Source organism: Salvelinus sp. IW2-2015, linkage group LG4q.1:29 (assembly GCF_002910315.2).
Source record: "Salvelinus sp. IW2-2015 linkage group LG4q.1:29, ASM291031v2, whole genome shotgun sequence".
NCBI classification, from domain to species: domain Eukaryota; kingdom Metazoa; phylum Chordata; class Actinopteri; order Salmoniformes; family Salmonidae; genus Salvelinus; species Salvelinus sp. IW2-2015.
This window is the reverse complement of record NC_036842.1, coordinates 82,980,646-82,994,636: the sequence shown is the minus strand read 5'-3', so window position 1 is coordinate 82,994,636 and position 13,991 is coordinate 82,980,646. Positions and strand designations below refer to the sequence as shown.

General features: G+C 42.5%; 1 protein-coding gene across 2 annotated transcripts in view; it reads right to left on the bottom strand.

Moving 5' to 3' along the window:
- The window catches only part of si:ch211-266k8.4 (carabin), a 99,765-nt gene extending 87,642 nt beyond the window's left edge, over positions 1-12,123 (bottom strand). Inside the window, exons 1-9 of one of the 2 annotated variants that reach the window (XM_023985892.3) lie at positions 11,671-12,123; positions 5,182-5,269; positions 4,814-4,921; positions 4,450-4,642; positions 4,208-4,333; positions 3,634-3,757; positions 3,453-3,522; positions 2,462-2,576; positions 434-551 (exon numbers count right to left, since the gene is read on the bottom strand). In XM_023985892.3, coding sequence (XP_023841660.1) covers positions 434-551; positions 2,462-2,576; positions 3,453-3,522; positions 3,634-3,757; positions 4,208-4,333; positions 4,450-4,642; positions 4,814-4,921; positions 5,182-5,269; positions 11,671-11,807 — 1,079 coding nt within the window. In that variant the 5' untranslated portion in view covers positions 11,808-12,123. The remainder of the gene's footprint in view (positions 1-433; positions 552-2,461; positions 2,577-3,452; positions 3,523-3,633; positions 3,758-4,207; positions 4,334-4,449; positions 4,643-4,813; positions 4,922-5,181; positions 5,270-11,670) is intronic. The other variant, XM_023985891.2, reaches the window with a different exon arrangement.
- Between the last annotated feature and the right edge of the window lie 1,868 nt (positions 12,124-13,991).

The window sequence follows — 13,991 nt, the reverse complement described above, 5'->3', positions numbered from 1 at the left end:
GACTCAATGCTGTTCATCCCACAGTAACAAGAGGCTAATCCACAGTTCTTTGGCCAAAGTAAACATTGTAGAGAGAAATATTTATTCAAAAGAGAGGCAGGCAAGAGAATGATTAAAAGGATTTGGTTAAKATATTAAAACAAATATGATAACTGCTTCACATCATGAACTGGCCAGCCACTGTTATATACACAAACCCACTTGCCATGTTTCCATAGGGACCGCTAGACGTCAACAAAATATGTTTAACTACTGACGCTATATTGACTGAGTTGCATGAGACAAGTCTATTTAAGATATGCTTGTATTGAAAACCAGAACTAAAATGGCTGTCCACTAAAAGCAAATGCATATAATGGTTCCTATGATGATTTAAAACTACTGTGTGGGCCCAAGTCTCTGTGTTTTTGAATAAGGATGACGTAACACTCACACATCCACAGGTACCCTTAGCAGCAGGGGTAGCACGGCAGCCTCGTCAGTCAGGTTCATTAGCCGAGACTCCAGCAGCTGAATGATGGTGAGACCAGTACGGAACACAGCAGAGAGGCCTGGACACAAAGTAACATGAACCAGAAATACAGCTGGTAAAACAGCACAAACAGATCTGGGACCATTTAGTCAGTGMCCATCAGTATAATAAAAACTCTAGATAGTGAGATAAGCAGGGACCTCTAGGACCTGTGAGCATGTTTAGAAGGCAAACAAATCAAACCTTTAACTTTTTGTTGACAAGATTAGCAAACAACAAACACTGAGCCTTTATATTCATGTATAACAGACAAAATAATGAAAGAGTCGCTGTAGTTCAGTCCGCAAAGGGAATGTGGAAGAGTTGAAAACATTTTTGGACAAGCCACCTTGTACCGAAAACATGGATGGTAAATTGCTGAAGACGGTAGCGGAATACATTGCGAATCTAGTTTGCCACATCTTCAATTTAAGCCTAGAAGACGGTGTGTGCCCTCAAGCCTGGAACGAGGCAAAGGTAATTCCGCTGCCCAAGAATAGCAGAGAACCCTTTAAAAAAGGTTCAAACAGTCTGTTACCAGTGCTTAGCAAACTTGACCAAATAAAAGTTATTTTACAGAAAACAAAGTAACAGACCTTCAGCATGCTTATAGGGAAGGGGACTGAATATGCTTGGCACTGATGACTGATGATTTGCTGAAAGAAATTGATAGTAAGAAGATTGTTTTGTTAGACTTCAGTGCAGCTTTTGATGTCATTGATGTCACTCTTCAACCTGTTGCTGAAAAGTTAGGCGCTATGGATTTACATCCTCTGCCTTAAGGATTGAGAGTTACCCATCTAATAGAACACAGAGGGTTTTCTTTAATGGACGCCTCTCAAATGCAAATTCGGTTGAGTGTGGTGTACCGCAGGGCAGCCAGCTTGGGCCATTATTGTTCTGTTTTTACTAATGACCTTCCACTGACCTTGACTAAAGCCTGTGTGTCTATGTATGCTGAGGACTCAACAGTATACACGTCAGCTACGAATGTAAAATAAATGACACTTTAACAGAGCTCCARTCAGTTTTAGAATGGTAACAAGCAAAAGGCTGGTGCTAAATAATCACAAAAACGAAAAGCATCGTTATTGGGACAAATCATGCCCTCAACACAAATATCGCATTGAAATCTATTATTGAATAATGTGGCAATTGAGCAAGTTGAGGACACTAAACTGCTGAGTGTAACCCTAGATAGCAAGCTGTCATGGACAAAACATATACACTTAATGGTTGCTCAAATGGAAAAGGTCTGTTCATGATAAGGTGTCGCTCTGCTTTCTTGACAGCTCAGTCGACCAGACAGCTCCTAGTTTAGTCACTCCTGGACTATAGCCCAGTTGTGTAGGTCATGTGCAATAAAGGGAGACATGGACCAACTGCAATTGACCTAGAATAGAGCAACACTTATGGCACTTAGATGTACACAGAAGGCAAATGTCAGTAACATTCATGTCAATCTCTCCTGGCTCAAAGTTGACGAAAGATTGATTGCTGTTGCTCTTTGTGCGAGGTGTTGATGGTACCGAACGGTCTGTTCAAGCAGTTGGCATTCAGTTCAGATACTCATCGGTACAACACAGGACATGCAAGCAGAGGTCTGTTCACAGTCCCCAGGTCCAGACCAGAAGCTGAGAAACGCACAGTATTAAATAGAGCCATGACGACATGGAACTCTGCCTCCCCAGGTAACTCAAGCTAGCAATAAAACCAGATTCAAAAACCAGATAAAAATAACACCTTACAGCACAACAGGGACTGTGAAGAGACACGTCCATTTTTTTGCTCTAAGCTTGTGCGAGCCAGAACAGCTCATAGGGCAGGAGCCATCTCCTGATTCTGAAGTGTGAGGCAGAGGCGAAAAGGTAGGGTGAAAAATGATAACAATAATGTACATGACAAAGTGTTTACAGAATCCCAAAGTCTGTACCTCCCTGTTAGTATTACCATGCAACATGATGAGGTCCCATATGGCCAGCACAGAGTCCCAGCAGGGCAGGGAGGTGAACAGGGTTAGGAACCAAGGCATAACAAAATGGATGGACGAAACCCTTACATCCTCCTTAAAAGAAAAGAAAGAGAATTTAGGAACAGAAAGTTGCATATTGAAAACTGACTGAGTTCCATTATAAAATAAACTTTTAAGCAGAGCTCTATCAAGAGTCAGTGGTAAAATGCTGGTCTTGGTACTTCAAATAAATGCACTCGAGTGAATGTTTCTAATGCCTTAAGCCGCTGTGGTGTGCAGTCCGCCGGCACTGAATGGGCAGCTTTTCTCTGAGACGTGCTGAGTCAACACCGAGAAATAGAAAATCTCTCAAGAGACAGTCAAGCAGCAGAGAGGTTTAGTCTCTCATTTAAAGGGGCCTAAGGCTGCAGGTAAAGAGAGGGTGATGAGACTCAAGAGAGCTGAGAGCAATGTGATGGGCCGAGCTGGTGAAGGAACTTCCATATTTCACTCACAGACCAAGATTTCATTACTTAGCTAAAACTGTGCTGAGGGGTAGCTGCTTTCAGAGACATCATAGCCACACAGCTTCCCCCTTCTGACATAAAGCAGGAGGCATCTGTAAGCAAAGAGCTTTTACTGCTGTCATTTCCAGGATAAAGCTGTGTGACACCAACATGGCCAACCCTCTTTCCATACATGAGCTCAGACTGTTACTGGGAAGCAGCTGTGAATCTAGTGGTAAAACCCAGTCCCTGAGGACAATGTGCTGCAGTGGTGATGATGGTCTCTGTGGCCATGGGATTTTAGAGAGGAATGCACAGTGGAAGAGTGATGAGAAGAGCCCTACATTTGAGGCATGTTCAGTCACCAAGCAGATTCCCCTCCAGATATCCCTCGATAACAGTTTTTTTGAAGTCCTCTCAATATGAGATTTGTGCCTAAGAGCTACTACAAGTTGTACGCAGGGAGCTGGGTCGTCACACTTACTATGTGCTTGGAAAGCTGAGGTTTCCTGTGCTTGAAGAACTGGTGAAACACCATCGCTTGATGCTGGATCCTAACATTAGAAAGCAAAGACCAGTTAATTACAGTACTTCAGCAAAGTATGCTGCTTCATGTCATTAATAAAATATTCATAATGTGATACGCATTGAAAGGACATTCTCACTTCTCCCCGGAGAGGTCAAACAGCTCTGACAGATATTTAGGCTTCTCTAGAAGAACTCCCAAGGCCCAGAAGGCCTCCTCTTCACTTAGGTGCATAAGAAGCACTGCAGCGATGTATGACATTCCTGATAAAGATATGAACAGTCAATAATAAGGCGCTACTAATATGGATAAAATAAGGGGACACATACACACACCAATGTCAACCATGCAGATAATCTTTAAAACACATTATGTATTATTGGAAATGTTTGTGTGATTAGCTTGGCAGCATGGTGCTGTACCAGCTCAACGTCTACTTAGACTCTTCTGCCCCCAAGTGGCTGAAGTATGGAACTTAAAATGTTACTACCAACTGCATGGTAGGCGAATTGTTTTTGGATGTCATGAAAGTACATTAACAAGGAATATTGTCATTCAAAGGGATTTGTTTAATGACAAAACTACAGTTATTGCATACATGTATCTGTGCCTCCGTCAAACAGCCCCAGTAATATTTAAACAGCATTGTTCCAAATTGGTGCTTGCGTGCATACCGCTACATGATTGCAAACAGGCAGCTCCCCTTACTGTACCTTGGCTATATCCAATCTTAGGGTTGTACTTTGCGTAGGCGATGAGGACTCGGAAGAGCTTGGCTTGGCCTTCTATTGCCTCAGGACTCTCGCCCATCAGGGTGCGATGGGTTGGGAAGGATCTCTCTGTACAAAGATAAGATAAGAGTCAAATGCAATCAGCCATTCATATCCCAGATGTGCAGAGCAAACATACTGTCAGTACAGAGAAAAGGGGGTCTACAGAATATCCCATAACTCACGCAGATCCAGAGCGATCTGACGAAAGATGGTGACATCTGCACTGGAGTAGGCCAAGTCCGGGGGGCAGCGAGAGGGAAGTTGGTTGGACCCCAGGTCATTCTCTGTGTCATTCAAAGTAGCTATGGCTGAGATGATGCCGTATTCACTAACTCCCAGGTCAACCAGGGGCCCTCGGATCTCATCCAAACATTTCTGAAATTGAGTGAATACACAACTAAATAAAACACTTGGCCTATGTGTCTTAAATGTGTCACTGGAGAAGTAGGCTATGGAGGAGGAAAATTGTTTTGCTTTTCAATAATGCAAGTGCCAGTCTAGAGTGTACTTTCGAAAATGATATGTACAGTGGTTATGGGACTGCACCTGATAGTTAAAAGCACTGGATTCTCTTAGTTTGTCGATGTTGAGAAGGCACTTCCACACTCGCCCTCTTAAAGCTGGAGGGATTCCCATTCTCATAAACCGTTCAATCTGAAAAGGGAAAGAAATGTGGCCAATGTCCTACAAAATATGTTTTAAAATAGTGTGATTAACTGAAATGTTCCAGGTCTGTTGTAAGATAAACTTTCACTGTGTCATGTGACCACTTGAAGGTGCACCATTTAAAACAAGTCAATAATGCATAGGCTGTTTGGCAAACAACTGCCTAAGGAAGGTCTAATCTAAACATAGCCTRTTAATTTAATATGTTGCAAATGGTGTTCTATAATACATTCAGTAGGACAAAATACCTGGCTTCTGCAGATGAAACTGGATCCATTCCAGTAACTAAGAAGCTCACACAATTCCTTCACCCTACGGGCGTTGAGTTGGGGGTAACTGGGGGAGAAACAGTCAGTTATAATAAAACAATTCTTCTCTTCTTTGGATGCGCATGTCCAATCCAGTCTAGCTATTGAAAATTCTAGGCGGAGTCTGCTTTCTCCCTACAGTTCTCAGCCATTAACTTCGCACACAAACTACAATCCCGATGCTGTGTTTAAACTTTTAGAAACGTCAATAAAAGACGCAAAAATGCATCTTTCGAAGCATATGGCCCGTAAATTAAAATACACCTAAAGGCTTTACACGGTCATTCTGACGTGACCTCTGTAGAAGTCATGGATTTATACTTCTTGCGCCAGCAGCGCAGAGCTGTTGTGAAGGAAGTTGTCAAGGAAGTGAGTTTGTTGATACAGGACCTCTCATTCTCACTGGAATAAAGACCTTCATTCCTGTCATTACTGAAAGAGATTGTGATATCTCATCACAAAATAGAGCTACTTAATGTTAGATCCCTCACTTCCAAGGCAGTTATAGTCAATGAACTAATCACAATTTTGATGTGATATCCCGCAAAGGCGGAGGAGTTGCTTACATTTACGATAGCAAATTTAAATTTACAAAAAAATAAATTACTGTTTTCGTATTTTGAGCTTCTAGTCACGAAATCTATGCAGCCTACTCAATCACTTTTTTATAGCTACTGCTTATAGGCCTCCTGGGCCATATACAGCGTTCCTCACTGAGTTCCTTGAATTCCTATCGGACCTTGTAGTCATGGCAGATAATATTCACATTTTTGGTGATTTTAATATTCACATGGAAAAGTCCACAGACCCACTCCAAAGGGCTTTCGGAGCCATCATCGAATCAGTGGGTTTTGTCCAACATGTCTCTGGACCTACTCACTGCCACAGTCATACTCTGGACCTAGTTTTGTCCCGTGGAATAAATGTTGTGGATCTTAATGTTTTTCCTCATAATCCTGGACTATCGGACCACCATTTTATTACATTTGCAATCGCAACAAATAATCTGTTTWGACGCGAACCAAGGATCATCAAAAGCCGTGCTATAAATTCTCGGACAACCTTAAGATTCCTAGATTCCCTTCCAGACTCCCTCCACCTACCCAAGGACGTCAGCGTACAAAAAACAGTTATCAACATAACTAAGGAACTAAATTGAACCTTGCATAATACCCAAGATCAGTGGTTCCCAAACTCTTATAGTCCCGTACCCCTTCAAACATTCAACCTCCAGCTGCTCCCTCTAGCACCAGGGGTAGCGCACTCTCAAATGTTGATTTTTGCCATCATTGCCTGCCACACACACACAATACAATTATTAAACATAAGAATGAGTGTGAGTGTTTGTTACAACCCTGCTCGTGGGAAGTGACAGAGCTCTTAGAGTCCAGGGCACAAATCATAATCAATTTTGCTCTTTATTTAACCATCTTACATATAAAACCATATTTGTTCATCTAATTATGAATACCTCACCACAGGTTAATGACAAGGTGTGCTTGAAAGGATGCACATAACTCTGCAATGTTGGGTTGTATTGGAAAGAGCCTGTCTTAAATAATTATCCACACAGTCTATACCTGTATTTAGTTTTCATGCTAGTGAGGGCCGAGAAACCACTCTCACATAGGTACAGTTGAAGTCGGAAGTTTACATACACTTAGGTTGGAGTCATTAAAACTCGTTTCTCAACCACTCCACAAATTTCTTGTTAACAAACTACAGTTTTGGCAAGTTGGTTAGGACATCTACTTTGTGCATGACACAAGTAATTTTTCCAACAATTGTTCACTGAGAGATTATTTCACTTATAATTCACTGTATCACAGTGGGGGGTCAGAAGTTTACATACACTAAGTTATGCCATGGCTTTAGAAGCTTCTGATAGGCTAACTGACATAATTTGAGTCAATTGGAGGTGTACCTGTGGATGTATTGGAAGGCCTACCTTCAAACTCCATGCCTCTTTGCTTGACACCATGGTAAAAAAGAAGATCAGCCAAGACCTCAGAAAAAACATTGTTGAACTCCACAGGTCTGGTTCATCCTTGGGAGCAATTTCCAAACGCCTGAAGGTACCGCGTTCATCTCTACAAACAATAGTAAGCAAGTATAAACACCATGGGACCACGCAGCCGTCATACCGCTCAGGAATAACCTGAAAGGCCGCTCAGCAAGGAAGAAGCCTCTGCTTCAAAACCGCCATAAAAAAGCCAGACTACGGTTTGCAACTGCACATGGGGACAAAGATCTTACTTTTTGGAGAAATGTCCTCTGGTCTGATGAAACAAAAATAGAACTGTCTGGCCATAATGACCATTGTTATGTTTGGAGGAAAAAGGGGGACGCTTGCAAGCCGAAGAACACCATCCCAACTGTGAAGCATGGGGGTGGTAGCATCATGTTGTGGGGGTGCTTTGCTGCAGGAGGGACTGGTACACTTCACAAAATAGATGGCATCATGAGGTAGGAAAATTATGTGGATATATTGAAGCAACAGCTCAAATCATCAGTCAGAAAGGTAAAGCTTGGTCGCAAATGGGTCTTCCAAATGGACAATGACCCCAAGCATAGTTCCAAAGTTGTGGCAAAATGGCTTAAGGACAACAATGTCAAGGTATTGGAGTGGCCATCACAAAGCCCTGACCTCAATCCCCTGGAAAATTTGTGGGCAGAACTGAAAAAGTGTGTGCGAGCAAGGAGGCCTACAAACCTGACTCAGTTACACCAGCTCTATCAGGAGGAATGGGCCAAAAATCACCCAACTTATTGTGGGAAGCTAGTCGAAACAGTTCAACAATTTAAAAAGGCAATGCTACCAAATACTAATTGAGTGAATGTAAACTTCTGACCCACTGGGAATATGATGAAAGAAATGAAAGATGAAATAAATTATTCTCTCTACTATTATTCTGACGTTTCACATTCTTAAAATGAAGTGGTGATCCTAACTGACCTAAGACAGGGAGTTTTTACTAGGATTAAATGTCAGGAATTGTGAAAAACTGAGTTTAAATGTATTTGGCTAAGGTGTATGTAAACTTCCGACTTCAACTGTACGTGGTTGCAAAGGGCATCATTGTCTTAAAGGGCTGACAAATTCCGGTGAAATATGGACATACAAGTGTCTTTTATCGGTTAAAAGCTTAAAGTCTTGTTCATCTAACTGCATTGTCCGATTTACAATAGGCTTTACAGCGAAAGCATGCCATGCGATTGTTTGAGGACGGCGCCCCACATCAAAATATTTTTCAACCAGCACAGGCTTCATAAAATCACAAATAGCGATTAAATATTCACTTACTTTTTGAAAATCTTCTTCCGATTTGCAATCCAAAGGGTCCCAGCTACAACATTTTGTTGTTAGATAAAATCCTTCTTTACATCCCAAAAGGTCTGTTTAGTTGGCGCCATCGATTTGAGTAATCTACTCGTTCAACATGCAGAGAAAGGAATCCAAAAAGCTTAACAAGGACAACACAAAGGTCTTTCCATTATCGTATGTTTTTTTTTGTGTGCAAATGAACTCAAGCTTACGGAAAATGTCAAATGTGATATAGCGAAGCACATGAGTGAGTTGGGCGTGCAATTACGCAGATACTTTCGACACGGATGGCACAAACTGGATTCGTTATCCCTTTCATGCCCTGCCTCCAGTCCACTTACCGATATCTGAACAAGAGAGCCTCATCGAAATTGCAACAAGCGGTTCTGTGAAAATTGAATTTAATCAGAAGCTACTGCCAGATTTCTGGATTGGGCTGCGCTCAGAGTATCTTGCCTTGGCAAATCACGCTGTTAAGACGCTAATGCCCTTTGCAACCACGTACCTATGTGAGAGTGGATTCTCGGCCCTCACTAGCATGAAAACTAAATGCAGGCATAGACTGTGTGGAAAATGATTTAAGACCGAGACTCTCTCCAATACAACCCAACATTGCAGAGTTATGTGCGTCCTTTCAAGCACACCCTTCTCAATAACCTGTGGTGAGTTATTTGTTAATTGAAAATTGTGAATAAGGTATGGTTAAATAAAGAGCAAAATTATTGATTATTATTATTTGTGCCCTGGTCCTATAAGAGCTCTTTGTCACTTCCCACGAGTTGGATTGTGACAAAAACTCACATTCATTCTTATGTTAAATAAATGTATCGTATAGTGTGTGTTGCAGGCTTACAATGATGGCAAAACATTTTTTTGAGAGTGCGCTGACCCTGGTGCTAGAGGGGGTACGCAGCTGGAGGTTGAATGTTTGAAGGGGTACGGGACTATAAAAAGTTTGGGAACCACAGTTCTGTTGGATCTGACAATTAATCTTGATGGTTGTACAGTCATCTCAAATAAAACTGTGAAGGACCTCGGTGTTACTCTGGACCATGATCTCTCTTTTGATGAACATATCAAGACTATTTCAAGGACAGCTTTTTTCCATCTACGTAATATTGCAAAAATCTGAACATTTCTGTCCAAAAATTATGCAGAAAAGTTCATCCATGCTTTTGTCACATCTAGATTAGACTACTGCAATGCTCTATTTTCTGGCTACCTGGATAAAGCACTAAATAAACTTCAGTTAGTGCTAAACATGGCTGCTAAAATCTTGACCAGAAACTTGATCAAAATTTTATCAAGATGTTATCATATTACTCCAGTGCTAGCCTCTACACTGGCTTCCTGTTAAGGCTAGGGCAGATTTCAAGGTTTTACTGCTAACCTACAAAGCATTACATGGGCTTGCTCCTACCGATCTCTCCGATTTGGTCCTATCGTACATACCTACACGTACGCTACGGTCACAAGATGCAGGCCTTCTTATTGTCCCTAGAATTTCTAAGCAAACAGATGGAGGCAGGGCTTTCTCCTATAGAGCTCAATTTTCATGGAATGGTCTGCCTATCCATGTGAGAGACGCAGACTCGGTCTTGACCTTTAAGTCTTTATTGAAGACTCATCTCTTCAGTAGGTCCTATGATTGAGTGTAGTCTGGCTCAGGGGCGTGTGGGTGAACGGGAAGGCACAGGAGCGACGAACCATCCTTGCCGTCTCTGCCTGGCCGGTTCCCCTCTCCCCACCGGGATTCTCTGCATCTAACTCTATTGCGGGGGCTGAGTCACTGGCGCTCTTCCATGCCGTCCCTAGGAGGGGTGCGTCACTTGAGTGGGTTGAGTCACTGACGTGGTCTTCCTGTCTGGGTTAGCGACACCCTCGGGTTCGTACCATGGGGGAGATCTTGTGGGCTATACTCAGCCTTGTCTCAGGGTAGTAAGTTGGTGATCTATTGATATCCCTCTAGTGGTGTGGAGGCTGTGCTTTGACAACGTAGGTGGGGTTATATACTGCCTGGTTGGCCCTGTCCAGGGGTATCGTCGGACGAGGCCAGTGTCTCCCGACCCCTCCTGTCTCAGCCTCGGGTATTTATGTTGCAATAGTTTGGGTTAGGGGGCTAGGGTCAGTCTKTTATATCTGGAGGATTTCTCCTGTCTTATCCCTTGTCCTGTGTGCATTTTAGTATGCTCCCTCTAATGCTCTGTACCTCTCTCTCCCTCCTCCCCTCTCGGAGAAACCTGAGCCCTGGGACCTTGCCTCAGGATTACCTGGCCTGACGACTCCTTGCTGTCCCCAGTCCACCTGGTCATGCTGCTGCTCCAGTTTCAACTGTTTCGCCTGCGGCTATGGAACCCTGACCTGTTCACCGGCCGTGCTACCTTGTCCCGGACCTGCTGTTTTCGACTCTCTCGCACCTGCTGTCTTGAACTCTGAATGCTCGGCTATGAAAAGCAAACTGACATTTACTCCTGAGGTGCTGACCTGTTGCACCCTCTACTACAACCACTGTGATCATTATGATGATTATTATTATTAGACCCTGCTGGTCATCTATGAACATCTTGGCCATGTACTGTTATAATCTCAACCCAGCACAGCCAGAAGAGGACTGGCCACCCCTCAGAGCCTGGTTCCTCTCTAGGTTTCTTCCTAGGTTCCTGCCTTTCAAGAGAGTTTTTCCCTAGCCAACATGCTTCTGCATTGGTTGCTGTTTGTAGTTTTAGGCTGGGTTCCTGTATAGGACTTTGTGACATCCGCTGATGTGAAAAGGTCTTCATAAATAAATGTGATTTGATTTATCCTATCAAGGTGTGTATCAATATAAAAAAWAAAWTWAAAWTATTTATCGCTGATATGAAAGATAAGGTTCTTATGTTTCCTAAACCATACTGCAAGTGATGCATGTCAATGTTCAGAAGGAGCATCGGGGAGCTTAAAACTCCCCTACAGAATACGCCTTTGAACAATGACTGTGTGTAATGGAACTGAGGGTCGTGATCAAGGGCCACAAAACAGGCAAAAAAACATTGTTGATAAACCTGCATCCAATCTTAAACCTTGATTGTCATTAATGAAATGCAATTGAATGTAAATAAGCCTACCTGTAATCGTGACATCGGTGTTGAAGTTTTTGGTCCTTTCTTTTAGTCTGGGCAAACCCGAATTCGTCAAACCCCAAACTCTCAGTATCGCGTCTTTTAATTGAGAATGTGCTGCTTCTTCTTCTTCTTCTACCCATTCTAAATTTGTTACTGTTTCAAGAACTGTGCATGAAATGTTATGCGGTTCGCTACTTTGTTTCTCTGGAAYACTGTCAACGTTCAAACACCGCGCCCGTTATTTCGGTTTACGTCATTCCCAACTGACAAATGAAAGTGGGGTGTATTCAAGATCCACAACTGCTTCAAAAGTTCTGATATGTGGCCTACTGAGCAACGTTTTCTCCGAATTAGGCCAATATCTGATGAATTTTGATGATTTGTTAGAATTAAAACATTGTATCTGTACTATCAAATAAATTGAGCCTTTGTATCTTGTAGCAAACAGTGGCGGTGCAATGACCCCTGTGTAAAAGGGGGAGTTCTTGAATGCCCCCTTATGGCCTTTGACAGTCCAAGGTGTTGTGAATCGTAATCAAGGGGTGGTAAAATTTCCAGCAGTGTAAAAGCCAGACTTTTCCGATCGTTTAGAGAAGATGTGATGTGAGGTGGAATCAGAAATCACAAATCACCACCTTCCTGGTATGTGTATAGTAATGCACTGCTCAAAGCGCTGGAATATATATATTTATTAAGGTATATAGGTGCTAATTAAACCCTCCGGTAGCCATTTTGACCTAGCCAGCAAGACTGCAGACTCCAACGTGAAGTTCTATCCCAACATCAACATGCACTGTGATATGTTTGGAGTTTGCTCAATTTCATTCTAAAGTATTGAGAGGCGTGCCTAATTATATGACACGTGCGGTTGTTTGTGTCTGATTACAAGGCTTGACAAAAAAAAAACAATGACAGTGTGAAATTGACCATTGCAAAATGACAGCAGGAAATTGTTCATTTGAATTGAATGCATATTTTATTGAAATGTGGAACATGAATTGCATCATTCAAGTCATGAGTGTGTCCCGAAGTTAATGGATTTATTGATCCCCTCGCCATTCGATAGAAGTCAGCGTTTCGTCAGCCACACTTGACAACAGAGGGTCCTCTGAATGAGTTGGTAGGGGTGGGGTGGGGGGGTTTGCGATTCCCCATAAGTATAGTCCACAGAAACCTGCTCTCCTTGCTCCTGGCCACCTATTCCCATGAGTGTTGCAAAACGTTGTTTTTGTTTGTGAGTTAAATCAATTGCTTCATCAGTTAACGCATGGGACTATTGTCTTGTACATATTTGACATATTAATGGGTTTTTAATATGGAAGATCTGTTTTAGCATTTGTAAACTAAGTCTTGAAATAAATTATTGCTGCATTGCTGATGTAGTTCTCTGATTTGTGCTTTCTATCTGTGCTTTTATTACTTTAGCTCTGACTCTGGATCTCTCCTCATAATACAAAAAGTTGGCATAATAAGGCTACATTGTATTCATATACTAATTCAAATCCCCCATGTTACACTTGCTGGGTTTGAACACAGTTCACTCGCCAACCATCCACAACCCCAAGAAGTCCTCTCCATTTTGGGAGGCACGTTCTGTCTCTTTACTGTTATGAGACCCATGCATCTTTGACCCTGTAAACACACGTTTAAGATCTACAGTAAATGGGATACCAGCCCATTTCTCACACCAGTGCAGCGAATTCAGAGGGCTGTCCATCTGGGCAACTCGGATCGCAAACACATGTTGTGGCCCAATACCTAGCCATTTAGCTATAGCCTTACTACATACCAATTGTCAAAAGTGTATTTCTCTTCATCTCCTCTCCTGATGCACTCATCTGGAAACCCAGGCTAGATTAATGGGAAATTCCACCACTTTCAAACTAATTTTCATTATGTCGAGCACAATACAATATTTTTGTCCATATACTTTTGTCCAAATACAACATTATGTGGACACCTGCTAGACGAACATCTCATCCCAAAATCATGGGCATTAATGTGGAGTCAGTCTCCCCTTTGCTGCTACAACAGCCACTTTTCTGGGAAGGCTTTCCACTAGATGTTGGAACATTGCTCCAGGGACTTGCTTTCATTCAACCACGAGCGTTAGTGAGGTTGGGCACTGATGTTAGGCGATTAGGCCTGGCTCGCAGTCGCCATTCCAATTCATCCCAAAGTTGTTCGATAGGGTTGAGGTCAGGGCTCTGTGCAGGCCAGTCAAGTTCTTCCACACCGAACTCGACAAACCATTTCTGTATGGACCTTGCTTTGTGCATGGGGACATTGTCATGCTGAAACAGGAAAGGGCCTTCCCCAAACTG